The 24,545-nt window shown below is 52.5% G+C and overlaps 2 protein-coding genes across 4 annotated transcripts in view; both read left to right on the top strand.

Moving 5' to 3' along the window:
- Positions 1 to 827: 827 nt before the first annotated feature.
- Positions 828 to 10,336, top strand: HCK (HCK proto-oncogene, Src family tyrosine kinase). 3 transcript variants are annotated; one of them, XM_088064771.1, is made up of 14 exons: positions 828 to 935; positions 1,373 to 1,429; positions 2,331 to 2,460; positions 2,841 to 2,883; positions 3,146 to 3,245; positions 3,391 to 3,489; positions 3,630 to 3,733; positions 4,123 to 4,272; positions 4,563 to 4,715; positions 5,034 to 5,216; positions 5,669 to 5,745; positions 8,126 to 8,279; positions 8,495 to 8,626; positions 9,210 to 10,336. In XM_088064771.1, the coding sequence occupies exons 3-14, from the start codon at positions 2,332 to 2,334 to the stop codon at positions 9,410 to 9,412; spliced, it is 1,527 nt and encodes a 508-aa protein (XP_087920897.1). In that variant the 5' UTR covers positions 828 to 935; positions 1,373 to 1,429; position 2,331; the 3' UTR covers positions 9,413 to 10,336. The 3 variants fall into 3 exon arrangements, with proteins under 3 accessions (XP_087920897.1, XP_005524789.2, XP_087920898.1); XM_005524732.3 differs by lacking the exon at positions 1,373 to 1,429 and having other exon boundaries at positions 837 to 935; XM_088064772.1 differs by lacking the exons at positions 828 to 935; positions 1,373 to 1,429 and adding an exon at positions 1,647 to 1,728.
- Positions 10,337 to 10,868: 532 nt separating this feature from the next.
- TM9SF4 (transmembrane 9 superfamily member 4) overlaps positions 10,869 to 24,545 on the top strand; it is a 15,899-nt gene continuing 2,222 nt past the window's right edge. The window contains exons 1-17 of the mRNA XM_005524731.3: positions 10,869 to 10,958; positions 16,150 to 16,263; positions 17,722 to 17,821; positions 18,177 to 18,345; positions 18,425 to 18,554; positions 18,940 to 19,063; positions 19,872 to 19,990; positions 20,103 to 20,214; positions 20,609 to 20,679; positions 21,097 to 21,229; positions 21,719 to 21,800; positions 21,892 to 21,967; positions 22,294 to 22,377; positions 22,560 to 22,735; positions 23,067 to 23,130; positions 23,686 to 23,805; positions 24,315 to 24,404. Of these exons, the coding sequence (XP_005524788.2) occupies positions 10,869 to 10,958; positions 16,150 to 16,263; positions 17,722 to 17,821; positions 18,177 to 18,345; positions 18,425 to 18,554; positions 18,940 to 19,063; positions 19,872 to 19,990; positions 20,103 to 20,214; positions 20,609 to 20,679; positions 21,097 to 21,229; positions 21,719 to 21,800; positions 21,892 to 21,967; positions 22,294 to 22,377; positions 22,560 to 22,735; positions 23,067 to 23,130; positions 23,686 to 23,805; positions 24,315 to 24,404 (1,854 nt within the window). The remainder of the gene's footprint in view (positions 10,959 to 16,149; positions 16,264 to 17,721; positions 17,822 to 18,176; positions 18,346 to 18,424; positions 18,555 to 18,939; positions 19,064 to 19,871; positions 19,991 to 20,102; positions 20,215 to 20,608; positions 20,680 to 21,096; positions 21,230 to 21,718; positions 21,801 to 21,891; positions 21,968 to 22,293; positions 22,378 to 22,559; positions 22,736 to 23,066; positions 23,131 to 23,685; positions 23,806 to 24,314; positions 24,405 to 24,545) is intronic.

Raw genomic sequence — 24,545 nt, 5'->3', positions numbered from 1 at the left:
CCCCAGAGTGGTGTGTGGGCAGCAGACTCTGGGGCTAGCAGAGCAACAAAAATAATTTACATATGGTGAGACACTCTCGCACCCAGGCTGCTTCGTCTGAACCCGAGCAACCCATGGTCAGGGTAGCACAGAGCCGCGGGTCCCTTGCTGATGCTGCCTCCTTCCGAATTCAGAGGTTGTCCGGGCAATCCAGAAGAAAGCCTGGAACACTGCAGGGCCGGGTAGGGCGCTGAGAGGAGCACGGGAGTACCTGGGCCAGCAAGGACACCACAAAGCCCAGGGATACCTGGACCTCTCTGAGCTGTGCTTCACAAAGCCAGTCCCATGCACCCCACTGTTTCCTGGACCCTCTCATGTCCCGCACCCCACCACAGATGCTCAGGACTTTCTTTTCTCCTTCCTGGGGAGAGAGACCCAGGCTGACACTGTGTCCTGTGCTCCCCCCGTGCCTGCCCCCGCCTTCCATGGCCCTGCACCAGGCGAGGAAACATTCTGGGGGCTGCTCTGGGGTGCGGGACCCCAACCCGTCCGGTGTCCCGGGGGCAGCACATGGACAGACGGGCTCTGGCACCTGTCGGGGGTCCCTAAGGGCAGTGGGGTCACGCAGGGCTGGCATGTCCTTGCGCATGTGGCTCGTGGGGTGGTGGTCTCCACTCCCAGCCAGGCACAGGAGGCACCGGCTGCACCCACCCCGTCGGATCGGGGGCGTGGCCGTACCGGGAGGGGCGTGGCCGTACCGGGAGGGGCGTGGCCGTACCGGGAGGGGCGTGGCCGTACCGGGAGGGGCGTGGCCGTACCGGGAGGGGCGTCGCCGTACCGGGCAGGCGGCGGGAGAGCAGCCGGGCAGAGCGGAGTGGCCGGAGGCAGCTTGGGCTCCGCGACGGGGACTGGGAGCGGGACCGGCAGCGGGGACGTGCCCCTGGGCGGCAGCGAGGGTGAGAGCTCCGGGATCGGAACCGTGCGCCGAGCCCCGAGGGCGGCCAGGACGCCCCACAGGCAGTCCCGGGCAGCCCGGTGGGTCCGACCCCGCGCCGGACCGGCCGCGCTCAGAGCGGCGGACCCTGGGTGGCCGGGATTAGGAGATGGCCGGAGGTCTCGAGGGTCCAGGTTGGGCACAGTGTAGCCCCAGCGAGGGGGTCCCTGCCGGTGGCTTTGCAGGGGCTGTCGGGGAGCGAAGCAAGGGCAGGGGGCTGCGGACAGCCTTGCTCCGGGAACGAAGGGCACCCTCATCCAAACTGGTCCTCATGACTGGGGACACCGCAAGAGCCCTGGGACCTGGCTCTCCAGGGTGGGACGCATCAGGAATGCCAGCTATGCCACAGGGGCCAGTGGGAATGACCCTTGGACCGCCCGGGATGTTTGTGCTTTGTAGGGCTGGATGCGCTGAGCCGGTTTGGGACGGGACCAGCAAATACCTGCAGTGCTGATGGTGTGAGCCACGTCTGGCTGGGCACCGCGTGGGTTTGCCGGGATGGATCTGGCACAGTCCCCAACCTGTGCCCAGGGTGTCCCCAGTGGGGGTGATGAGCTGTTGTGGCTGCCACTGCTGCTCCTGCTCTGCCCTCGGGAGCAAGGCTGATCCAGGCTTTGACAAGCAGGGAAAGACAAGGAGTGACCACGGGGTGTTGTGGAGGTGACAGCTCAAGAGCTGTGCTGTGCACATCGAGGGCTCAGCCCTGAGCTTCCTCATTCACTGTCACCACCAGCATCTTCTTTCTCTGCACCCAGGTCTCGGACAAGGGAAGTACATTTGCAAGGGGTTTACCACTCTTGCTGCTTCTTGCAGCTTTTTTCCTGCTGGGGCTTCTTGGGGTGCTGGCGAAAGTTGAGCATTTGTCTTTGCCCTGGACTGGGTGTTTGGGGCAGCTCCCAGCCAGCAGAGAGCAGGGGAGCACAGTGTGGAGTGGTGACCTGTGGTGATGGGGGAGCCATGGGCACCAGGGGTGCTGCATGGGGACCCCCAAGCTGCAGCAAAGCTCACCATGATCAGGGCCCCTCTGCAGAAAATGCCAAGTGTGACTCTGCTGCCATGGTGCCCAGTGCCTGCACCCTGTCCTGCATCCCAGAAGGGCTGGGAAGCTGCTGCTGTTGTCTCCCCAAACTTCACCTCCTATGACATCTCCAGCTCCCTTTTCCTCTGGTGTGTCACTGGGCACCCCAGCACCCTGAAGCTGTGGGAGGAGCAAAGCTTTCTGTGTCACGGCAGAGTACCTGGGTGGGCACTGGGGCCCCAGGCTGGGTGGGAGCTGATGGGAACAAGGCTGGACTGGGGTTGGAGTGGGGCTTTCACCTCTGTCGCAATGGCCTCACTTCCCCTTCCTTGGCTGCAGCATGGGTTGTGTGAGGTCAAAGGAAGCTGGTGTCCAAGAAAAGATAACAAAAACTGATCCTGACCCTGATCCTGGCCCCACCATCCAGCAGGGCCACTATGTGAGGGACCCTACAGCCACCAACAAGAGGGTGAGTGATGAGGGATTTCAGGGCTGAGCTGTCACAGGGGGCTCAGCCCCTCTCCCCAGCAGTGCTACTAGCACTGAGTGGAGCCAGCTGAGGGCACTGGCAGTGTCCATGCACTGGGGTGGGAGCCCAGGCCACACTGATAAAAAGCACAGAGTGGACCTGCTGGGAATCCAGGAATTATGGAGAAAGAGAAAGAGAAAGGAAGATGTTGGGAGGGGGTGGAGATGCTGGTGCTAGGTGGGTTGTTGTGTCAGGTGGTGCTGGTCCTGCCCCTTGGGTGCCCTCCTGCTCCTGTCATTGCTGTTGGGGCCAAGACCCTCCATGGGAAGCGGGTCTCTGCCAGCTGTGACGTCACTCTGTGGTTTTGTTGCACTTTCCAGAACAACAATGTCCCCAGCATGGCTGTGCCCCTGCCCGAGGATGGTGAGTACAAGGGGTTTGTAAGTGACTGCAGGGGGTTGGAGTGTGGGGGCAGTGTGGCTGGTTCCTCTCTGACCTAGGGGCGAACACTGCCAGTGCTGGCAGGATGGGAGCTCTGGGCTCCCCTGAAGGGTCAGACATGAAACAATGAAGGAGGAGGTGCTGGGGGGTCCTGGCCAATGTCCTGGCCAGTGCTCGTGGCAGGAGTGGCTGGGCACCCCATCCCAGCATGGAGAGGGGTGCTCAGGGAGCTCCCTCACTGCAGGTTTGGGGGACAGCGTGGTGCTGGCGCTCTACGACTACGAGGCGATGAATGCTGGGGACCTCAGCTTCCAGAAGGGGGAGAGGATGAAGGTCCTGGAGAAGTAAGTGCTGCTGGCAGACCCCTGCCAGGGTCTCCTGATGGCTTCTGTGGCCCCGTTGTGAGTTTTTTCTCAAATTTGCCCTGGAGGAGCTGCTGGTGCCCAGGTCCAGGTGCCAGGAGCCAACCAATTGCCACTTGTGTGACAGGTCAGGGGAATGGTGGCAAGCACAATCACTGGTGACAGGATGTGAAGGCTTCATCCCCAGCAACTATGTTGCCCAAGTCAACTCGCTGGAGACAGAGGAGTGAGTCCATCCCTGTGTGCCAGATCCTGGCTCCATGCTGTCCCACACTTCCCCACTGCCACTGTCCCGCTCCTGCTTCATGTCCTGTCCCCAGCCCTGCCCCACACCATCATTCCTTGGTTCCTTTGGTTCTGCTGCAGGTGGTTTTTCAAAGACATCAGCCGCAAAGATGCGGAGCGGCAGCTCCTTGGCCCTGGGAACATGATTGGGTCCTTCATGATAAGGGACAGCGAGACAACAAAAGGTGTGGAGGGGTGTCCATAGCACAGTGGTGGGGAACAGCTGCCCAAAGGGCTTCCCTCATCCACCTTTGCCTGGAAGAGGAGCTCCCTCCCCAGCCCTGGGGATCTGTTGTGCTGCAGGGAGGGACTGATGGGCCAATGCTCTTGCTGGAAGTGCCCCTACGATAGCTTGTGGTGCCACATGTCTGAACCCCATGGCAGGGATAGGGGGATGTGTCCCTTTGAGGCTGCTTTGGGTGTTTGGCATGCAGGTGCAGCTGGCCTGGGGCTGAAGGGGTGGTGGCAGCACAGTGGGATGGGTGCTGGCTGAGCATGCCAGCAGCCCCAGGATGGCCAGGTGCAGCAGGAATGTGCTCCTGGGGCAGGTGCCAGCTCACCCCTCCCTGCCCAGGCTCTTACTCGCTCTCGGTGCGGGACGGGGACGAGCTGCAGGGTGGGGCAGTGAAGCATTACAAGATCCGGACTCTAGACAGCGGTGGCTTCTACATCTCCCCGCGAAACAACTTCAACACGCTGCAGGAGCTGGTCCAGCACTACAAGGGTGAGCCCTGGGGTGCTCGGTCCTCCTTCCCAAATGGGACTTTGTCCCTACGCCAAGCAGCTGGGGGTGTGCAGAGGCTGGGGAACTCCTGCCCATCACCCCTGGGCTCCTGCTGTGGCTCTGCCTGCAATGTGCAGTGACTTCCAGACCTTCCCCTATTGCCATGGCCTGCTGGCTGTCACAGCTGTGGTGCTGGTGTCCCTGAACTCCCACAGTGGCCAGAACTCCCTCTTGAAGCACAGTGTGGCCGGTGAGACAGGCTGGCTGATGGCCCTGGGTGCTCCCCGCAGGTCAGAGCGACGGGCTGTGCCAGAAACTCACCCACCCCTGCCGTGTACCCAAACCACAGAAGCCCTGGGAGAAGGATGCCTGGGAGATCCCTCGGGAGTCACTGAGTCTGGAGAGGAAGCTGGGAGCCGGGCAGTTTGGAGAAGTGTGGATGGGTAAGAGTGAGGGGCAGCTGGCTGGGAGGATGATGAAGGTGATGGTGAAGGAGGAAGGGTGAGGGATATGAGAGAAGATAAAGGGATGGTGGTGTGGAAAAGACAGGGAGGGAGTGACCTGAGGGAGAGAAGCAGGGGGTCATGGAGGTGACTCTGCCTTAATGCAGGGGGTGGTTGAGGCTGGGCATGTGGGGACAGCCCTGGGCTGTGTGTGGTCTCCAGCCTTCCCACAGCAGCTCTGTCTGCAGGACTGGGACTTTGGCTCTAAAGCCCAGTGCTCCCAGGGCAGTGTGGGAATGATTTGTTGTGCCACCCCAGCTACCTACAACAAGCACACCAAGGTGGCAGTGAAGACGATGAAGCCGGGCAGCATGTCCGTGGAAGCCTTCCTGGAGGAGGCAAACCTGATGAAGATGCTGCAGCATGACAAGCTGGTGAAGCTGTATGCAGTGGTCACCAGGGAGGAGCCCATCTTCATCATCACCGAATTCATGGAGAAAGGTGCAGTCCGCATCCCTGAGTGATGTCTGTGGGCCAGGCTGGGTAGCAGCCCTCAGGTTCCCTGGGATGGTGCAGGATCAATCCCTTCCACATCCCCAGGCTCAGCTGTGGGCTCTGCACCAGCTCCCAGGACTTGGGGAGCAGTTCTGGCTCCTGCCAGAGCATGTCAGTTCTCTGGGGGAGGGTGCTGGGAGGGGAGATGTGGTGACAGCACTGGGAGAGGGAGGATGCCTAAGAGGAGACAGATGAGTACAAGCACTCTACAAGGCAGGAGGGAGCCTGCAGAGGTGCTCCCACCTTGGCCCGATCCATGGGAGCAGGATGGAGGATCAAGTGTGTTTCCAGAGTTCCCTTGTCCTGATTGGCTCCTTGGAACCCTGTGCCACCTTAAGGGGTGGGTGCAGGCTCCAGCTAAACCATCAGCCCTAGAAACCACCTTTCCCTGCCTGCAGGGAGCTTGCTGGATTTCCTGAAGAGCAATGAGGGGAACAAGCTGCCGCTCCCAAAGCTGATTGACTTCTCTGCCCAGGTGAGGAAGGAGCAGACCTTCTCTAGCTCCAAGTTCCCCTTGTGCCCCTGAAAAGGGTGAGTGAGGAGCCTGGGAACTTACCTGGGGCTTGTGCAGGGCCACCCAGAAGCTTGGTCTGAACAGTGCTGGGGGTGCAGTGAGGTTTTCCTGCGGGCAGCTACTGCCTGTCCACCATCCCCATCCCGCTGACCTCACAGGACCAGAGAGCGTGTGAAAGGAGAAGCGGCAGCTTCCCCTTCACCACACTGATATCTGCAGCACTCAGCCAGCCCACCTGCACCTGAGCAGCGCACAGCAGAGCTGCACAGATCCTGGAGAGGACTGGCTATTGACTTCTATGTCTGCCATGGCTCCTGTAACCCTTGGAGCCCATGAGGCCACTGTGCTTTGTAGAGATAGGGGGGATGAGGCTGGGGCTAGTTTCCACAGCTCACATTTGCACAGTCCCTTCTCTGGGACTTGCTGTTGCTGGCTGGTGTGGCCCAACCAAGCCCAGGGCAATGTTACAATTTCTATAATTGATAATTATTGATACTGGTAACTATAATTTCTAATTTGCTGCTGCTGTGACAGTTACCTGCAAACCTTACCTGCAAACTTGGCCAAAGCCCCACAAACCCAGCATGGCCACACACCCATCCCACCCCATCCCCAGCACTGCTTCAGGACAGTGCCATGGTGATGTGAAGCCCTGTGGGTTTAACAGGAATCCTGCAGCATGATCCTGTGTGCTCCCAATGCCTGAGAGGCTGAGCCAGGCATGGTTCCCAGTCTCCTGGAGGGGAGTATAGTGGGCTGTGCTGCCCCAGGGGAATGCCTACAGGAGGGCTGTGGTTCAATAAAGTCACCAGAGGGCTATCATGGGCAGGGGAAGGCAGCTGGAGACACAGGAGGACTCTGTGATAATTATTTCAGGGATATTTTCAGGAGCTGATTTTGAGTACAGCAGAATGGGCTGTTAAACACCTCACTCCATGTGCAACCATTTGCACAACCACTGAGTCCCTGCTGCTTCTTCAGTGCCCCTGGGTGAGGACTGAACCCAGGGACCCTTTGTGCTCAGCTCAAATATTTCATAGAGGCACCTGAGCAGTAGGAAAGCCAGGATGAGAACCCAGACCCTGTGGGCTTAGACCAGGTCGCTGGCTGCTGGAGCTGGCTGTGCTGGGGTCTGTGGATCAGCTGTGCACTCCTGCACACCATCTGTTATCAGCAAGCTGGCTTGTGCCAACCCCAGCTTGGCCCACAGCTCCAAGGGGCTGCTCGGAGAAGCTCTGGGGAGCAAAGGCTGAAGGGCTGTCACGGGCAGGCAGCAGCCTGGCACTTGTGCTGGGGCTGACTCACTGCAGGCAGAAATGCATCTCTGTCATGGAAATGATCCTTCCGCCTCTTGCGCTGCCTGATTACTTCTGTATTTAGTGGGGAGAGCTCTGTGAGAGCTGAACTTCACCTGGGCCAGCTTGTTGTGGGTGTGATAAGGATGGGAGGATCTCCCCTCTGGCTGCTCCAGCCCTTTCTTGTTCTGGATTCTGGTCACATCCAGGCATGGGGTAACAGTTTGGTTACTGTTTGGTGGGTTTGGTTGTGCACACACCAGGTCACGTCCACCTGACCAGGGCTGAGACCTGCACACACAGAACTGAGTGCAGAGAATTCAGAAGATAGAGTGATGAGGAGGGATTGTCAGGGGCCATCACAGCCATCCTGTCTGCAGGCAGAGGTGACTCTTCAGAAACTAGTCTGGAACAACTCAGGCATCTTCCCCTATGCTTTTCTGCCCTGGCTAAGGAAGCTCTGGAATGCTGACCTTCACTGTGGCAATTAGAGTCATTGTGGGTGTATTTGGAGACTGGTCTCACACCTTCCCTGAGGAGAGAATTATTTGCTCCTCCTCCACATCCTCATGGCTGTGGATGAAGCAGTTACACCTTGTCCTGCAAACACTCACAGACACTCTCTGGTGATCACATGAGCTCCTCAGCTGTCAGTTCTCACAGCTTTTCTCACACAGCAGTTTAAAGGTGTCGTGTTGAGCTGGTCTCCCAAACCCCAACCTCTTCTGGAAGGGATTCCCTGCTCAGAGAGCAGTTTCCATGCAGGAAAGTCACAGAATGATTTGGGTTGGAAGAAACCTTAAAGCATATCTCATTCCAAGTCCCTGCCACAGACAGGGACACTTTCCACTAGACCAGGTTGCTCCAAGCCCTATTCAGCCTGTCCTTGAACACTTCCAGGGATGGGACATCGATCTCCTGCTGTGGCTCAGGCTCCTTTCACCCTTTTCTTTGTGCTGGCCAGAAGCAGTTTACTTCTTTGGTGCTAAGGGGGTGTGTGTTATTTCAAGCAGCCTGTTTGCATTTGCCTTGTTCCCCTGTGGCAGATTGCAGAAGGAATGGCTTTTATTGAGAAGAGGAACTACATCCACAGAGACCTGAGAGCTGCCAACATCCTGGTGTCTGCAGTGCTGGTGTGCAAGATTGCAGACTTTGGGCTGGCCAGGGTCATCGAGGACACTGAGTACACAGCCCGGGAAGGTGCTGAGGGTGAAAGGCTGGGGGGTTCCTTTAGATCCACTTGCCACCATGGTGGTCCTGACCCCGGGAGGGATGTGCTGGGTGCACAGGCAGAAGGAAGCTCCTCTCATTTGCATCACTTCCTCTTCTGTTTGTTCCTCTTTCCCCATATTTCACCACCCCTTTCTCAGCAGTTGGGGTTGAACTCATGTTTCCCATTGGATCTCATTGTCCAGGTGCCAAGTTTCCCATTAAATGGACTGCACCAGAAGCCATCAACTATGGATCTTTCACTATAAAATCTGATGTCTGGTCCTTTGGGATCCTCCTGACTGAGATCATTACCTATGGACGCATCCCCTACCCAGGTAAGGAGGTGAAATGCCTCCTCTGATCTGGTTCCAAATAACACATTCCACCTTCTGGGCCCCATGCATGTGACCTGAGCTTCTCCAGCTCCATGGGAAAACCCTGTAAATCCTTATCATTAAGGGCCTTCCTGTATTTTATACTAATAATTATTTTGGTACCTTTTTTCAGTGGGAAATTGCCCTGTAAATGCTACCACAAATGGACCATGAAGGATCTGGGGTGGCACAAAGGGCTGTTCTGAGGAGCAGCTCTGCCCCCACACTGACCTCTTTTAATTGGAAGCAATGGCTCATCACAGACTTAGCACATGGAGATTTTTAATTTATATAAAGTGATTATAAACCCTGTGTGTGACCTGCGGCACAAAACTCCATCCTACAATAACCCAGCATCTCCTTTGTCCACATGTTTCCCTGACCAGGAACAGCAGTTCCCCCTTCCCAGCCCCTCTAACCACTTTTTCCTTCCTGGACACATTGGCCAAAAAGGAGGGAAGTTTGGGGTTTGGGGATTTTGTGACTTTTAAAGAAACCCATGATAAACCAGGTGATGTTCACCTGTCCCACCCTGTTTTCCCAGGGATGTCGAGCTTGGAGGTGATCAGGGCACTGGAGCGTGGATACCGGATGCCCCGCACGGATAACTGCCCTGAGGAGCTCTACGACATCATGATGAGGTGCTGGAAGATCAGACCTGAGGATCGTCCCACTTTTGAGTACATACAAAGTGTTTTGGAGGATTTCTTTACTGCGACAGAGAGCCAGTACCAGCAGCAGCCGTAGTGCGGGATGCTTGGGACAGACACTGCCAGCTGTTCCCTGTCTCACCTGTGCCCTGCTTCCAGCCTGGTTCAGGAACCACAGCTTTCCTGGAGTGGCTGGGCTGGAGGAAGTGCAGGAGGAAGCACATGATGGAGGGAGAAGAGACATGGCCATACCTTGTGCCTTTCCCAGGGGCCTGATTGTCCGTGGGGCAGTGGCTCCAGGAAGTGCTGGTTGGACAATGGATGCCCAGACCCCAGGAGGATAGACAGGGATGGGGCCAGGCCTGCTTTTGCTGCGAGGAAAAACCCAGATCAGTATTTTTTTAACCCTTCTGAGATCTTATCATATTGTTCTGCAGAAGGAGGTGCTTTAGCGTGGTGGCCTTGGTGAAATGCAGTGTGCTTCCTTTGTGATTGATCCCAGGGGATTCCCAGGGGGCACACTGCAATGCAGCCCATGGGCTCCTCACCAGCACAGGATCCTTGGGGTTAGGATGTCAAGTGTCACAGACATGTGTCCTCCTCTTTCCCTGCTGGGTTTCCTTCCCCAGTATTTTCATGGCACAGAGTGCAGGTTTCGAGAGGCTGTGCCACAGAGGCAGATGGACATAGACAGCGCTTTTCCAGACCATTCCTGCATGGATCCCCCTCCACTTGCTTTGGGAGGAACCTCTGGAGCCCAAAGCCACGGCAAAAGGAGCCCTCTCCCCCATGGCAAAGATCACAGGCAGGATTTGTTGACTGCTGGAGCATTCGGAGTGTCAGCAAGAGCCAGGTGCTCCCTGCACACTCAATGTTATTGTTTATTTTAGTATTTCATGAGGTTATTTGGGGAAAAGAAGTAAACAGTATTTTTTTAAGACTGTTGTGTACCTCTTACAGCACGGAGATTGGGGCCTGTGATAATATTTTTGATACCAAGAGGCAAACGCCGTCGCTTCTGCTTTGGGATCTTTTTTTGTAATCAATAAAGTATTTATCAACCTTTCGTCTCCTGGCCATTTCTGCTGCTCCACAGCCCGGGCAGGGGAGACGAAGATGGGGCAAAGTTGGGTCCCGCAGCGCCCCTCTGAGGGGGACTCCAGAGCCGGGCAGACCCGCAGCGCCCTCTGAGCAGGTCCCGGGCCGCGGGTGGGACCGCAGGGACCGAGAAGAACCGGGAGGAACCGGGAGGTTCGGAACGCTCCGGGTACCTCCCGGCCCTCCTGCCTCGGCGCCCTCACCAAACATGGCGGCCGCAGCGTCGTGCCCGCTCTCCATGCAAAGGCCGCTGCCCTCAGCAAAAATGGCGGTACGGGCCGCCCCTTCGCCGGCCGGCTTCGCGGGGCCGGAAACCCGCTGGGGACCGGAGCGGAGACCCCCGCCCTACCCCTCCCGGCAGAAGGGCTGGGCTGATCCGGGGCTAAGCTGGGCCCGGCCCCGGCAGCGCGGAGCGCGGCCGCCCGGCGCGGTCCCGCCCGGCCGGCGCGGTCGCCATGGCGATCGGCCCCGCAGCCAACCGCGCGCCGCTTCCGGTGACGTCAGCGCCGACACGTGGATCCAAGATGGCGGCGTCGGGGGCGATGGTGGGTGGGGCGGGGCCCGGCCCGGCCCCGCGTCCCGCCCGCTGTCCCGCGGCTCGGCCCGGCCGCGGCCCCTGCGCGGGGCTCGGTGCGGGGGCTCCACTCGGGCCTGCACCGCTCTGGGAGGGATGCCGGCCTGGCCCCTGGCGGAGGAGGCTCCCCCGTCCCGCCCGGGGCCTTGCAGCTGCCCCGCGTCTCCCGGCGGTGTCACCTATGGCGGGCAGAGCTCGGGCCGCCGCTCGGTGCCCAGGGGTCCAGCGGAGCCCAGCGCGTTCCTGTCCCGCCTGCCTCGCGCTCCCTCGGCAGCAAAGTTGGCTCCCTTTCTGCGGTTCACGGCGTTGTCTGGGCAGGAGGCGCCGGGCGGGGGGTTCGGAGAGGTGTGGGTTGTAGGAAGCACCGACATTTCCTTTTGCCTTCCGAGGTGTCAGCCTGGGCCCGGTGCTGGTGCTGAGCACGGAGGCTGTTGGTCTGTGTGTGGTTTTCACAAATGTTTGGTGGTGGTTGTCGCGTCCGGGTTGGAGCAGCTGCTTCACCTTCCCGCATCCCAGGATCCTGTTATTCCCATTGAATTGTTCCTTGAATCCTCGGAGAACTGAAGGTGTTCCTGGTGAGCATCAGTGCTACCTCGCAGAGGAGAAAATAGGCAGCTGAGACATTTGTTATCTGCCTTGAGGTCTTGTAGGAGTAAAACGGATTTCCTCCTTGCTTTCATAGCAGGGTATTTTTATGGCAATGCATTGCAGGAATAGCGGTATGGGTAAAGGATGTGTGCTGATACAAAGGTCGCTGCTGACTGGGCTATGAGGTGACTCACAGAGAGACTGGGAAGGGATTGGGAGAGCCGAGGTTTTCCTTTAATTTGCTTTAAGCGTCTTCATGTTCTGCTGGCTTTCCCCCAGGCAGGGAGGAAGGAGTGCTCAGCTGACTTTGAGAGCTGGGGATGGTCCTACTGGGAATTTCCTCGTGGCTCTGTTGTGCGAAGGGCAGAGAGCCGGCAGCTCTCCTGGTGTCAGAGGAGCTCTGAAGTCAATGTGAATGCAGCACTTGTCTCCTGAAGAGCTCTCGGTGGCTCCTCCAGTGCAGGGTGAGCAGGGCAGGGGTGTAATAAAGATGAGCTTATCCAGACAGTTGTCAGGATCATCCAAGGAGGCAGCCCTTGGAAAAGGGGATGAATGTAAGGGTGCCATTAGCACTGTACTGCCAATGTGCCTGAGGGCAGAATGAAGGCTACATGTGTCAGAGAGCTTGTTGGTTTTTTCCCCTCCCACAGAGTAGTGGGTTAGGGCTTTCCTCCCTTTCTGTCACCATATTAAAAAGGTTTCAGTAAGGAAATGGAATAGGAGAGCTCTGTGAATCCATTTGGACAAATGACTCTTTACAGGTTGTTTTCCCTGTTTTTCTTCAAAGCTGTCTTTGAAAATTAACAGCTCTTGATTATGGCTCTTTGATGTCCCTGTTGCCCTTCTCTGCCAAAAAGAGATGAGACAGTTAATGATATCCATCACTGTCACTTCCTGCTTCCTTTTTGTCTCTTTGAACAAATACTGTGTTCTGTTCTTCAGTTCCTGTGTGGACTGAGAAACTTTTAAGACCGAAACCAGCCCTGCTACAGCACCAGCTCAGTTTAGATGCTTGAAATTGCTGCTGCTTGAGGATTTCTTCAAGTTGTTTGCAGTAACCTGGACAGAGATGTCCTGGGTGCACATGGCCAGGCCATGGACCCTCTGGAACACGTTTGAGCTGTTGCAGAATGCCCCAGGGAGCAGCTGCTGTTTCCCCTTTCCCTTAAATAAATGCTGGAGGTCAGACTCTGGCAGTGGTAGCTGGAGGGACCACGAGCCCTAGGGAGGGAGAAGTGTGGTAATAACTGGATGTTTCAGGGTCTCTTCATGCTGGGCCAGACTGGGATTTGGAGAACAAGTCCTCTGTTTTGGTTGCATGGTTTGTGAACCTTCTGTGAATTCACAGAAAACGGCGACGTTGTTATAAGTGGGATAACCCTGGGGTTGTCTGCAGACCCCAAAACTAGTGATAATTATCCAAAAGGCCCTTCTTAGAGAAGGTTTATGTGTGAACTTTTGAACTTAGGGACAGGAACGGATGATTGTGCTCCTGCAGTTACTTCTTTTATTTAGATCATATTCTCCTAAGAAAGGGTGTCTCTGCATGTCTGCATATAGGAAAATAATCAGGCTTAGGCAATCTGAACTATTTTTGCCTACTTGCAGCTGGGTTTTTCTCAGTCTAGAGTTGTGCATATTTGTTGTGCTACTTGTTGCACCATTACATGATTTCCTGACACCTCAGATGCAAGATTGTAATTTGAGGGGGTTTTGTGCATGTTTTTGAAACGTAAATATTTGGAAAAGGCTGTGAAGCTGTGTGTCCTGTTTGCTGGAAGCCTGGGCCTTGCCAGGGCTCTGTGACTGAACCAGAACAGAGCTCCCTCCTGGAAGTTCTAACCTGGCGTGGGAGGGAACTCAGCTTGCAGGCATCCCCCGTGTGAGATGATCACCTGGCCAGGCTATGAGTTACAGAGATGTTTTGGGTGGTGTCCATGTTGCAGTTTCTAAGCTGCTGCCTTCATCTGGAGATGAAGCACGTTTGTCAGTATAAGAGCAAAGGTCCTGATGAGAAAAGCCCCTGGCCTCAGCTTCCCTGTGCTCTGCCAGCTCAAGAACCTGGGCTGGGCATTTCCTTTATGTTTTGCTTCCAAACTTTCCTCCACCTGTTGCATAGCAGCTTCCCCATCTCTTGCTACCAACTGTTCTTTCCTGGCAAGGCTTTACAGAGTCACCCTCTTGTCTTTCCTGTTGCCTGGTGCTGCCTGAGTCATCTTCATCTGTATGCAAAGACAGCCTGGTTTCTGCCAAAACTGTAATCAAAAATTTCATCTTCTGCATGCTCGTGTGTCTCCTGAGTGTCTGCCAAAGTTCTGTCCTGGTCTTGTCACCTCCCAGCCTGCTGGGGCAAGGGTGGCAGTGGTGTGGTTTTGGGTTTTCAGTGGCATTGTGTAGGTCTGTCACTTCAGTGACAAATGTTGCTGGCTGCTCTGAAGTGCAGTGTGGGACAAGAATCCAGATTCTTTCCAGTGCTTCCCCTGTCCAGGAGACCTTTTCCTACTCTGCAGAGAGCCACTGAGCACTCCCTTTAAAGACTGGAAAGGCAAAATTTGGTGTAGCACAGAAAATAAGCCCCATGTTGCCTCAAGGCAGATCACTATTGAATGTCAGGCAGTTTTAAAAGGAGCATTTCCAAGCTGGGGCTTTATGCCTGCTCCAAGTGTATTTGGCTGTGCTTAGAATAGATCTGAAAATCCCCTTTGTAAGCAAAAAAATCACACAATCACAGAGTGGTTTGGGTTGGCAGGGTCCTTAAAGCTCATCTCGTTCCACCCCACTGCTATGGGCAGGGACACCTTCCACTATCCCAGGCTGCTCCAAACTCCATCCAGCCTGGTCTTGAGCAATTCCAGGGATGGGGCAACTGCATCTTCTCTCAACAGCCTGTGCCAATGCCTCACCATCCTCACAGGGAAGAATTTCTTCCAAATATACAATCTAACCCTACTCTGTCATTTTAAAGCTGATCCCCCTTGTCCTGTACTCCATGGTCTTGCAAATAGTCTCTCTCAATTTTTCTTGTAGGCTCCCTTCAGGTACTGGAAGGCCACGTGTATCTGATGATTCAGTATTGCTATTTTCTGTAGGTGCCTAGCATTTGCATCTTAAATACATTTTAGATTTTCAACCCCTTGAGAGCTCTACCCTTTTTTTTTTTCATCCTGCTCAATTCCACTAATCTTGGATGCTCTGGTTTGCCCTCACAGGTGTCTGGGCCAAACACAGATTTTATTTTTATTTTATTTTTATTTTATTTTTATTTTATTTTATTTTATTTTATTTTATTTTAATTTATTTTAATTTAATTTATTTTATTTTATTTTATTTTATTTTATTTTAATTTATTTTATTTTATTTTTTTTTATTTTAATTTAATTTAATTTATTTTAATTTAATTTATTTTATTTTATTTTATTTTATTTTATTTTAATTTATTTTATTTTAATTTATTTTATTTTAATTTATTTTATTTTAATTTAATTTATTATTTTTTCTCCCCCAACCTGAGGAGGGATCCCCATGATAGAGCTGCTGTGTTCCCTGTGGTGCTGTCAGTCAGACTGACTGATGCTGCTGAGGACACACAGGAACAGTGGGGATTTGGTTTCTTACTTCGGCAGCATTAGCTCAAGAGTTGTCCCAAACCATGTTTTGTGTGGTTTTCCAGTAGGGCCATACACACAGGGAGTTCAGGAGAAGGGGCTGAAGCTAGTAGTGCTGTGAGATTATATCAGATCTGATGTCCTAATCCAGGCAAGCTGCTGCTGGCTAATACTCTAAAGCTTGATTTTCATTGCACAGCCTTCCTGCTTGTGCTTGAGCTGGGTTACCTGAGGTAACAGGAGGGGCTGAGGAGCAGCAAGGTGTGTTAAATAAAGGGTTTGCTGTGTCTGTGTTAGGGTCTGGGTTCTCCTGGAGAGATTCTCCTGGAGTTGATTGAACCTTGCAGCCTGACTTTTCACCCTGCTCCCTATAAAAGGGGTGAAGAAGTTTTTGCCATGTTACTGAGCTGTGTTGTGGCCTGGAGGGGTGAGGAAAGCAGAGTGGAGCAGGAGAGAGTGGTGATGGGACCATCCCTGTGGGTGCAGTTACTGGTGTCACACCTGACTCCACAGTAACTACTCTTCTGCAGGTAGTGGCTGTGAGCATCCATCTGTATTCAGCTCAGGGTAAGTGCTGCTGTGCAGAGCTGACACACATCCACTGCCAGGGCTACAGCCCTCTTCTCTGCTAATCCATGGAATTTTCTAACACAGGGAGCTCAGTGGGGGCAAGCAGAAAAGCTTGCTTAATGCCCCATGGTGCAGATAAAAATGGCATTTTTCTTGTGGTTGAGCAAAGCCAAAGTTTTCCTAATTGCAGATGGAGAGGCAGAGACACACTGAGTGGAAAGTGACTTGGTGAGGGTCACAAGCAGAACAGCTTTTGTGAATTTAATTGAATTTAATTTCTGTTTAATCACCTGGCTGCACAGCCTTTCTAATGTCTGGGATGAACATTTCTAGTGTTGTTGCCCATCTCTAATGTTCCATTGTTTCTGTTGTATTTTACGTTCCTTCTCCTTTTTGCAGGAAAGGCTGAGATATGTGCTGGGCCTGCTGTTGTTGCTACACAGCACAGACTCATTCTATGTACCTGGGGTGGCTCCCATCAACTTCCACCGCAATGATCCTGTAGAAATAAAGGTAGGATAAACTCAGTGCTGTTAGTCTGTTTGGTTTGGGTTTTTTTTGTCTTTTGGGTTTTTTCTTTTTTACACCATAGCAGCTAAGAGGGGCTGGAAACTTAAATTTGGGGATCCTGTTGTTGCTAAAATTTTGCATTCAGATATTTCCTGTTTCACAAGATTTGGGTCCCAACATGATTCCTGTTCTTGCTTCTGATCTCTTCTACCAAATTCCTTCAGCAGTTGCACCAAAGTCCTCAAGATGTTACTCTGTTTGGGAAAAAGGTCCCTTTCTCACTGTGGCTTTGAAGTGAATTTAATTTCTCCAGTATTATGCTGACTCTGAGTGTTTACACAGAGTGTTCCTTTGGGTGGAAGGTGAATAAGGTCTGAATCAGATCTCAATACCCAGTTTGCTCATGTTGTGCCTTCAGGGAAATCCATGAAAAGCTCTTCCCAAGTGGAGGTGTTTGTCTTTGAACCTTGCAGATCTTTGAGACCAGCCTTGCTGAGAGCTGTTCCTGTGCAGTGTTGCTGGTACTCAGTGACAGAGCTGCTGCACCTATCCACAAGGAAGCCAGGCTTTATCTTCAGACATCAGTGATTTATAGCCCATTTAATTTATTTTTCTAAAGCTGTGGCCTCTGTCTCAGCAAATCCAGCACCCTTGGGGCTGCTGAGGTTAGCTGCTCCCATGTGAAGCAGGGCAGAATTTTCTCTTTGGCCACAGACTGCCAGACTTAAGCTATTTTTAAGCAAATGAGACTTGTCTGTGGCTACAGTAAGCTTCCCAGAAGAAGAAGGTTTTGGAATGGCTGTTCTCAAAGGGATTTCAGGAGCCAAATGCTTCCTCAAGTGCTTAGGCAAGTCAGTGTGTTTGCCAGCACTCTTCCAATAAACAAGCTTGGCTGTGTTACAAAACACTTCATTTTTCCAGAGCAACTGTGGTCTTGGCTGTTGTGGTATGTGTCTGCACTTCCCTTGTACCCTGTGATTTGTGGAAACTCTCCAGGAATGTTTGTAATTGGTCACCTTGTCTTCCCAGACTGATGGCTCTCTGGCTTTTCTTGCAGAGATTAAAATTGCTGAACTCTTCATAGCACTGGAGGCCAGACCTCTAGGTCCAGTGGGATATGAATTTTTGTTTGAGGAAATCTTGTATGAAATGTGACTCTTGAATCTCTTTTGAGCTCTTTGTTGTTTCTTAGGACTCCATTGAGACATAAATTTGTGAAACCATCATGTTTTGTTCTTTGAGTGTTTCTCTGTGAATGAATTGCTACTGGAAGTCTCTCAGGAACATCTGCCTCTGTTACTATTTTTAATAGTAGTAGTAATAGTAGTAGTACCACCTCCTGGAAGTGAGTTTTATGGAAGGTGTCTTGAAGTAAGCATCAGCTGCAGGATGATGATGCTGAGAGGACAAGAAATTATCTGGAGTTATTTCCTGGGGATAATCCTTCCATTCTTCCTGCAGGCTGTGAAGCTGACGAGCTCTCGGACCCAGCTGCCATATGAGTACTACTCACTGCCCTTCTGCCAGCCCAGCAAGATCACGTACAAGGCTGAGAACCTTGGTGTGTACCTGTGTGTGGGGTGTTTACAGGGGTAAAAGCAATTGCAAGTGTCACTTCTGTTGAGCTGAGAGAATCTGCTTCTCCTGATTCACAGTGTGCTGGCTGTCTGCAAAGGGCAGTGTCCATGTGTTGGACAGAGGAAGTGCTTGTCCTGAAGGAGAGCATGTAACCTGCTTCATAAGCAGGGCTGGATACTTCCAACACATTGGCTACACTGACTTGCAATCTTATCCTTGCACCTGGGGTAGCAAAGGAGATCTGCTGTGGTCCCTCCAGCTGCACAGTGCCTGGCAGCAGGATCAGCAGCAGGAAGCCTGGCAGTCTCCAACCCTGCCTGTGTTTTCCTGTTTTCCAGGTGAGGTTCTTCGAGGGGACCGAATTGTAAATACACCTTTCCAGGTTTCCATGAATGTGGAGAAGAAATGTGAAGTTCTGTGCAACTTTCCCAACAAGCCAGTCACTCTGACAGTGGAGCAGAGCAAGCTCATCGCTGAGCGCATCAGGGAGGATTACTACGTCCACCTGTGAGTCACCTCGAGCACGGGTTTGTGTTGGGGGAATTTGGTGCTGTGCACAAATTTGATCTGAAATCTGTGTTTTCAGCATTGCTGATAACCTCCCTGTGGCAACGCGGCTGGAGTTTTATTCCAATCGTGAGGAAGAGGAGAAGAAGAAGGAGAAGGATGTGCAGTTTGAGCATGGATATAGGCTTGGCTTTATGGACGGTAACAAGGTAGAGAACTGAGGTGCTGTGTGAGGGTGCCTGGAGGAGATCTGGGTGTCTGTTAGAGGTCTGCCAGAGGGTGCCAGAATTGGGAATGCAACCAAAGGGTTTAGTAATGGAAATATGAGAGAGGTCTCTTTTGGGCAGAAGAGGGTGGTGCTGGAAAGGTGGGAAAGCCAGGAGTCCTTGCTTTTATTCACTGTGTAACTTTGGTCAGGCTGATGCAGTGGTTTCCCCTCAGCAGAGCAAAAGCACTGCCCCCAAGACAGGCTGATCTCTGGTGTTGGAGCCTTTCATTTTCCCTCACTGAAGCTGTTTTCTGCAGTTGTTGCTTTTCAGCTTTGCCTCTTCCTCCCATGGAGTGCTGACGTTTTATTTTATGTCACTCTTTCAGTTCTACCTGCACAACCACCTCTCCTTCATCCTTTACTACCACAGAGAGGATGTGGAAGAGAGCCAGGAGCACACCTACAGGGTGGTGCGCTTTGAGGTGATTCCCCAAAGCATTAAACTAGAAGGTAAGAGACTCTTGAGGAGGGGAGCAGGGGGGAAGAATCTCCTGTATGGACAAAAGTCAGATGCCACTGATGTATCATGGTGCCAATTGTTGCTTCACAGGGCACAGAAATTAGTCTAAAAGAATAAGAAACTGTTTTGTTTTTAAAGAAGTACCAAATATACAGACATATCCATGAATTGCAATCCATGGAAAATCAATTTCTGTAAAAAGATCTGAGTTTGAGGTTTTGGGGTTGAATTTTTTTGCACTGTGTCATCTGGTATGAGGCATGTCTGGCATTCTAGCTCTTGCTGTGGCACAGATCTCCCTGACTGGGACACTCTGTGCTGGTTCACAGACACACAGGATGTTTGGAACTGTTCTGGGGGATTGAAATTTAACAATAATAGTTAGGGGAAAACACTCCTACCTCAGTGGGAAAGGGTGTCTAGAGGGGCAGTTGTTCATGGTGTGGATCACCCCATGCAGCTCCCCTCTGGCAGAGCAGGCAGGGCTGCAGAGGTCTTGTTTCTCACCATATCATGTGGAGTAGAGGATTTGTTCATGCTCCAGATCCTTGGCTTCAGAACCTCTGGCTTTTATCCTTCCAGTTAAGGAGAGCCCTGTGCATAGCTTTTCCTGAAAGTTTGTTAATGGTGCTCCACTGCTGGTCAGGAGAATAGTTTTGCAAACTGCAGAGCAGGTGAGCAAGGAAAGAGTGCTTCCCCACCTGGAATTACTGCAGCCCAATGCCCTCAGGGTGATGCTCCATGGGAAAGGTGGTGTCTGAGGGAAGGGCTCACTGTGTGCCATGCTTTCCCTTACAGACTTGAAGGCTGATGAGAAGAGCATGTGCACCCTGCCTGAAGCCACAGGCTCTGCCCCTCAGGAAATAGATCCTACCAAAGAGAACCAGTTGCTCTTCACCTACTCTGTGCACTGGGAGGTGAGGAAGTACTGGGGAGCTGGTTGGCAGTGATGCTCCAAGTGTCTGTCAGTGGAGTTGTGGAAGACATTGGGAATGTGCTGGTGTGAGAAAAACTCTCCTGTTCTTTCAGGAAAGTGACATTAAGTGGGCTTCCCGCTGGGACACCTACCTGACCATGAGTGACGTGCAGATCCACTGGTTTTCTATCATTAACTCGGTTGTGGTTGTCTTTTTCCTTTCAGGTGAGTGCATGTGTGGGGAGAGGAAGGCTTTACCATTATCTGCAAGGAATTTTCTTTAAGCCTTAGCTGCAGGTGGCTTGAGTAGGATGTGGCCACATCTGAACCTGGTCAGAAGGAGCAGGAAACCAATTTAAAGCCTCCCAGTTCAAGCAGTGTCTTGTGGGGTCAGGCAGTTACCAGTGGGTATAAAAACCCACAAGAAAGCCACAATTCCCCACTTCTGCTGGAATACTGCCTTCCCTGCTCCTTGGGGTTTTGTTTCTGTCTTTGCTGATGACTCAATAACTCCTCTCCCAGCCAGAACAGTGTGTTGGTGGGAGCCATGTAGTTGCACAGCATGAGAGCAGCACAGCCATGTGGGAGCCTCTGAGCTGAACTCTGTGCTTGTTTTCAGGGATTCTCAGCATGATCATCATCCGGACTCTGCGGAAGGACATTGCCAACTACAACAAAGAAGATGACATTGTGTGTGTTTGTTCCTTGGGGTGGGATTAGAGGGAGGGAATCACAGGCCAGGAGGGATCCAGTGTGCAGATTTGGGTGTATTGTCTCTTCCCTTGCCCCTGATTTCATTTGAACCCTTGCCATTGTAGGGGGGCCAGTTGTGTTGTGCTGTCACACACCTTCTTCTGCCTGAACAATCACATGCCAGTTCAGGTATCTTCAGACTTAAGCAATGACTGCAGACACCCCTGTAAATGTATGCCCTGGCACCAGCAATTCAGGTCTCAGCCCAACAGGAAAGAAGTTTCCTGGCTAGAGTGGAGAAATTCAGTAGAAAAACTGGATCCAGGGAAGTTAACCTCTTAGGCTGGCTGTGGTAGGACCTTATTTCCACTGGGACATCACATCTAAATAGCCTTTTTTCTGTTGTTGCTATAGGAAGATACCATGGAGGAATCTGGTTGGAAACTTGTGCATGGAGATGTCTTCAGGCCTCCACAGTACCCTATGATCCTCAGCTCTCTCCTGGGTTCTGGAATTCAGCTCTTCTGTATGATCCTGATTGTCATCTGTAAGTGGCACATGTTGCTGTAATATGAATGATGCTTGAGGATGTTTGACTTCACCCTGTGCTCACCTTATCTGGAGTGAGGCCCCGTGAAGCTGCTTCCTGTTGCCATCAGCCTGGGCTCAGCACTGCAGAGTTGCTGGATGACATTGTCCAGCTGAAGGCAGCTTTGTGTGATTGTATTTCCTTTGCCAAGCTGTGAGCCCTGGCTGATAGTGGGCTGGAAGAGTTGCACAGGTGTGCCTTGCCTGCTGAGCTGCACCTGCTCCCACCCCTGGGGAAGCTGAGGCTGAAGCATGGTCTGTAGCTGAGATCAAAGCTGTGCTTTCCTCTCTGCCCGGTGTTGGAGGCTGTGGATGTGTGATGCTGTGAAGGAAATCAGGCCTGTGCAGAGATTGCAGGCAGCTGTGGGCTGCAGATGGGACAGGCCCCTGTCCTCCAGCTGCTGCAGCACATGTCCCTCAGAGCTGCTGTTCCTGTTTCCCTCTGCAGTTGTTGCTATGCTGGGGATGCTGTCGCCTTCGAGCCGGGGCGCGCTGATGACAACTGCCTGCTTCCTCTTCATGTTCATGGGGTAGGTGCCTCCATGGCTTCCCCCCTGTGCTGTCCTGCCTCTCCCCAGCAACAACAGCTCATTTTTGTTGTCTTGGCTTGTTTCTGTCCAGGGTTTTTGGTGGATTCTTTGCTGGCCGCTTATACCGGACTCTGAAAGGCCATCGATGGAAGAAGGGAGCTTTTTGTGTGAGTCTTGAATGTTCTGTGCTGTTTATCCAGGTTTGCTGATGGCAAGATCTGTGGATAAGCTTCACACATTTGTGGTAGCTGGACAGAGTCTGGCTGTGCTGCACTTTTGCAGTGGATTCAGTCCAGAATAGGCACCACCAGAGCACGTACTAGAGCAAAGAGGATTGTTCAAGATCCTCCCCACAGCTCAGCTCTGTGTCCTTGTCTTTTAGCAAAAGAGACACTTCTTCCACGTGTGCCTTGTAGCAGGAATGGACTCATTCCATAGGAACATCTGGCTGATGAGTCAGGTGCTCTCTCTTACACTGTGGCTCCTCTTGCAGACAGCAACGTTGTACCCAGGCGTCGTCTTCGGCATCTGCTTTGTCCTCAACTGCTTCATCTGGGGGAAACACTCCTCTGGTGCGGTAGGTGCCACCCTCAGCCTGGGGCCTGCTGGGTGGGAGAGGGTCACTGGGTTGATAGGGACTCACTTGGCTTCCCAGACCTTTCCAAGTGGGTGACTGGAGGGTTGGCTTGGCCGATGACATCAGTCCCTAGGGTAGGAGAGCTGTCAGCCTCACTTCTGTGGCTCTTGGTGTGATTCCAGGTGCCTTTCCCTACCATGGTGGCCTTGCTCTGCATGTGGTTTGGGATCTCCTTGCCCTTGGTCTACCTGGGTTACTACTTTGGATTTCGCAAGCAGCCCTATGACAATCCTGTACGGACAAATCAGATTCCCAGGCAGATCCCGGAGCAGAGGTGGTATATGAACAAATTTGTGGGGTGAGTGATGAGTGTCTGGGAAATACGGTGAGTTAAGCCCCCTCCCCTCGGTCCCCTTGGGTTGCTGAGTGTCACCTGCTGCTGCTCTCTGGACATGGACAGATGGCAGATCGGGTTTCTTGAGACAACATCAATAGTTTGGATGTTATATGAGGGGTACTTGTAGCCATGGTACATGCTCAACAGTGGGAGCAGCTGTGACATTGCCTCTGAAATTTAGTAACCTGGAAATGTAGAGCCTTTGCTTGGAGTGTTCTGTGTGGTTACAAGGAATGTTTAATGTCCAGACAGTTTTATTGTGCTGCTTATGGTTTTTGTTTCTGCTCTCTAGGATCCTCATGGCTGGTATTCTGCCTTTTGGAGCCATGTTCATCGAACTGTTCTTCATTTTTAGTGTAAGCATTTAACCCACTTTCCTCCTCAGTAGGATTCCTTTCATGCCAAAGCTTTTGAAAGGGAGGGCACTTCCACTGGAGCAGTCTCCTGTTCCTGTATTCTCTGAAAGGGGTAATTGGTTTCTTCCAGGCCATTCAGTAGTTTCCAGAGCGAGCTATGGGGCTCTCCTGGTGGTTTGAACAATTGTGGTAAAGAAAAAATTTACTGTAACATTACATCAAGGAAGGGTCTTGGTCTTGAGACAGTCACTGTTGTGCTGCTGCCCATTTTTCGCCTTGTATGGATGGGGAAAAATTTGCTTCCCCAGAACTAGCAATTCCATTGCTTGGGAGATGCAGGTGAATGAACAAGCTACCTCAGAGCTGTCCATGTGCACCTTTTTGCAACCTGAATCTTTTGAAGTGACATTGTGAAACGCATTAAATCTGTGGTTTCATCTAGGTGAGGCTGAGGGGCTCCTCATTTTCCCCTGGCTGGCTGCCAGAAGTTAGTCCCACGTTCAGTGATTGATCAGAGTAACATGGAAACAAATTCCTGCTGTGTGTTTATTTCAGGCAATCTGGGAGAACCAGTTCTATTACCTTTTTGGCTTCCTCTTCCTGGTGTTTATAATTCTGGTGGTATCCTGCTCCCAGATCAGCATTGTCATGGTGTATTTCCAGCTCTGTGCTGAGGTGAGATTTCCATGTTTGTAATTTGGGTAGCTGAGGGTACTTGCTCCTGGAAAAACACAGATCGCATTATTGCTGCTCAGCAAAGATTAGTGTGGCCCAGCTTCACAGCTGTGATTGTTCCAAATGTCTCTTCACTTTAAAGGGAATTAAAGCTCCTTGATTATTTGTTAGGCTGGGAACTGTGGTTTCATACCAGGAATTTTGCTGGACACAGGGTGTTTTGAGCTGTTCCCAAACTGTTCCATTCCATCCACATACAAAACAAAATGCAGGGCCAAAGGTGAGCCATGTCCTTGGGCAGCAGGTGCTTTGAGCCTGACTGTCAGCATCACATCTCTTGATTTGGAAACACTTTTGTGACAAAAAAAGCCCCCCAGTCCCAAATTGTGGATTTCCTTTGAAGGAAGATGGGTGGTGTTCTCCTTGCCCTGGAATGGTCACAGCTTCCCTGAGGCAGTGCCTGGAGAAAAGAAGGTCCAGGGGGATAATGAGGCTCTTTATCCTGTCAGGATTACCGCTGGTGGTGGAGGACCTTCCTGGTGTCCGGAGGATCTGCCTTCTACGTACTGATCTATGCTGTCTTCTACTTTGTGAACAAGGTATTCCTCCTGGGTGAAAGTGCCATGTTTTTGGGGGTGACTGTGGGATTTGGGAAAGGAAATGGTGGGCCTGCTGAGTCCTAGTCTGCCCATGACAGCCCAAGGCAGTGCTGACAGCCCTTCCAAACAGGAGAGAGGGGT

Source organism: Pseudopodoces humilis, chromosome 19 (genome assembly GCF_049639895.1).
Source record: "Pseudopodoces humilis isolate 2021_Gansu_Grassland_sample_001 chromosome 19, ASM4963989v1, whole genome shotgun sequence".
Classification (NCBI taxonomy): Eukaryota; Metazoa; Chordata; class Aves; order Passeriformes; family Paridae; genus Pseudopodoces; species Pseudopodoces humilis.
The sequence above is the reverse complement of the archived record's forward strand: the minus strand, read 5'-3'. Positions and strand labels throughout refer to the sequence as shown.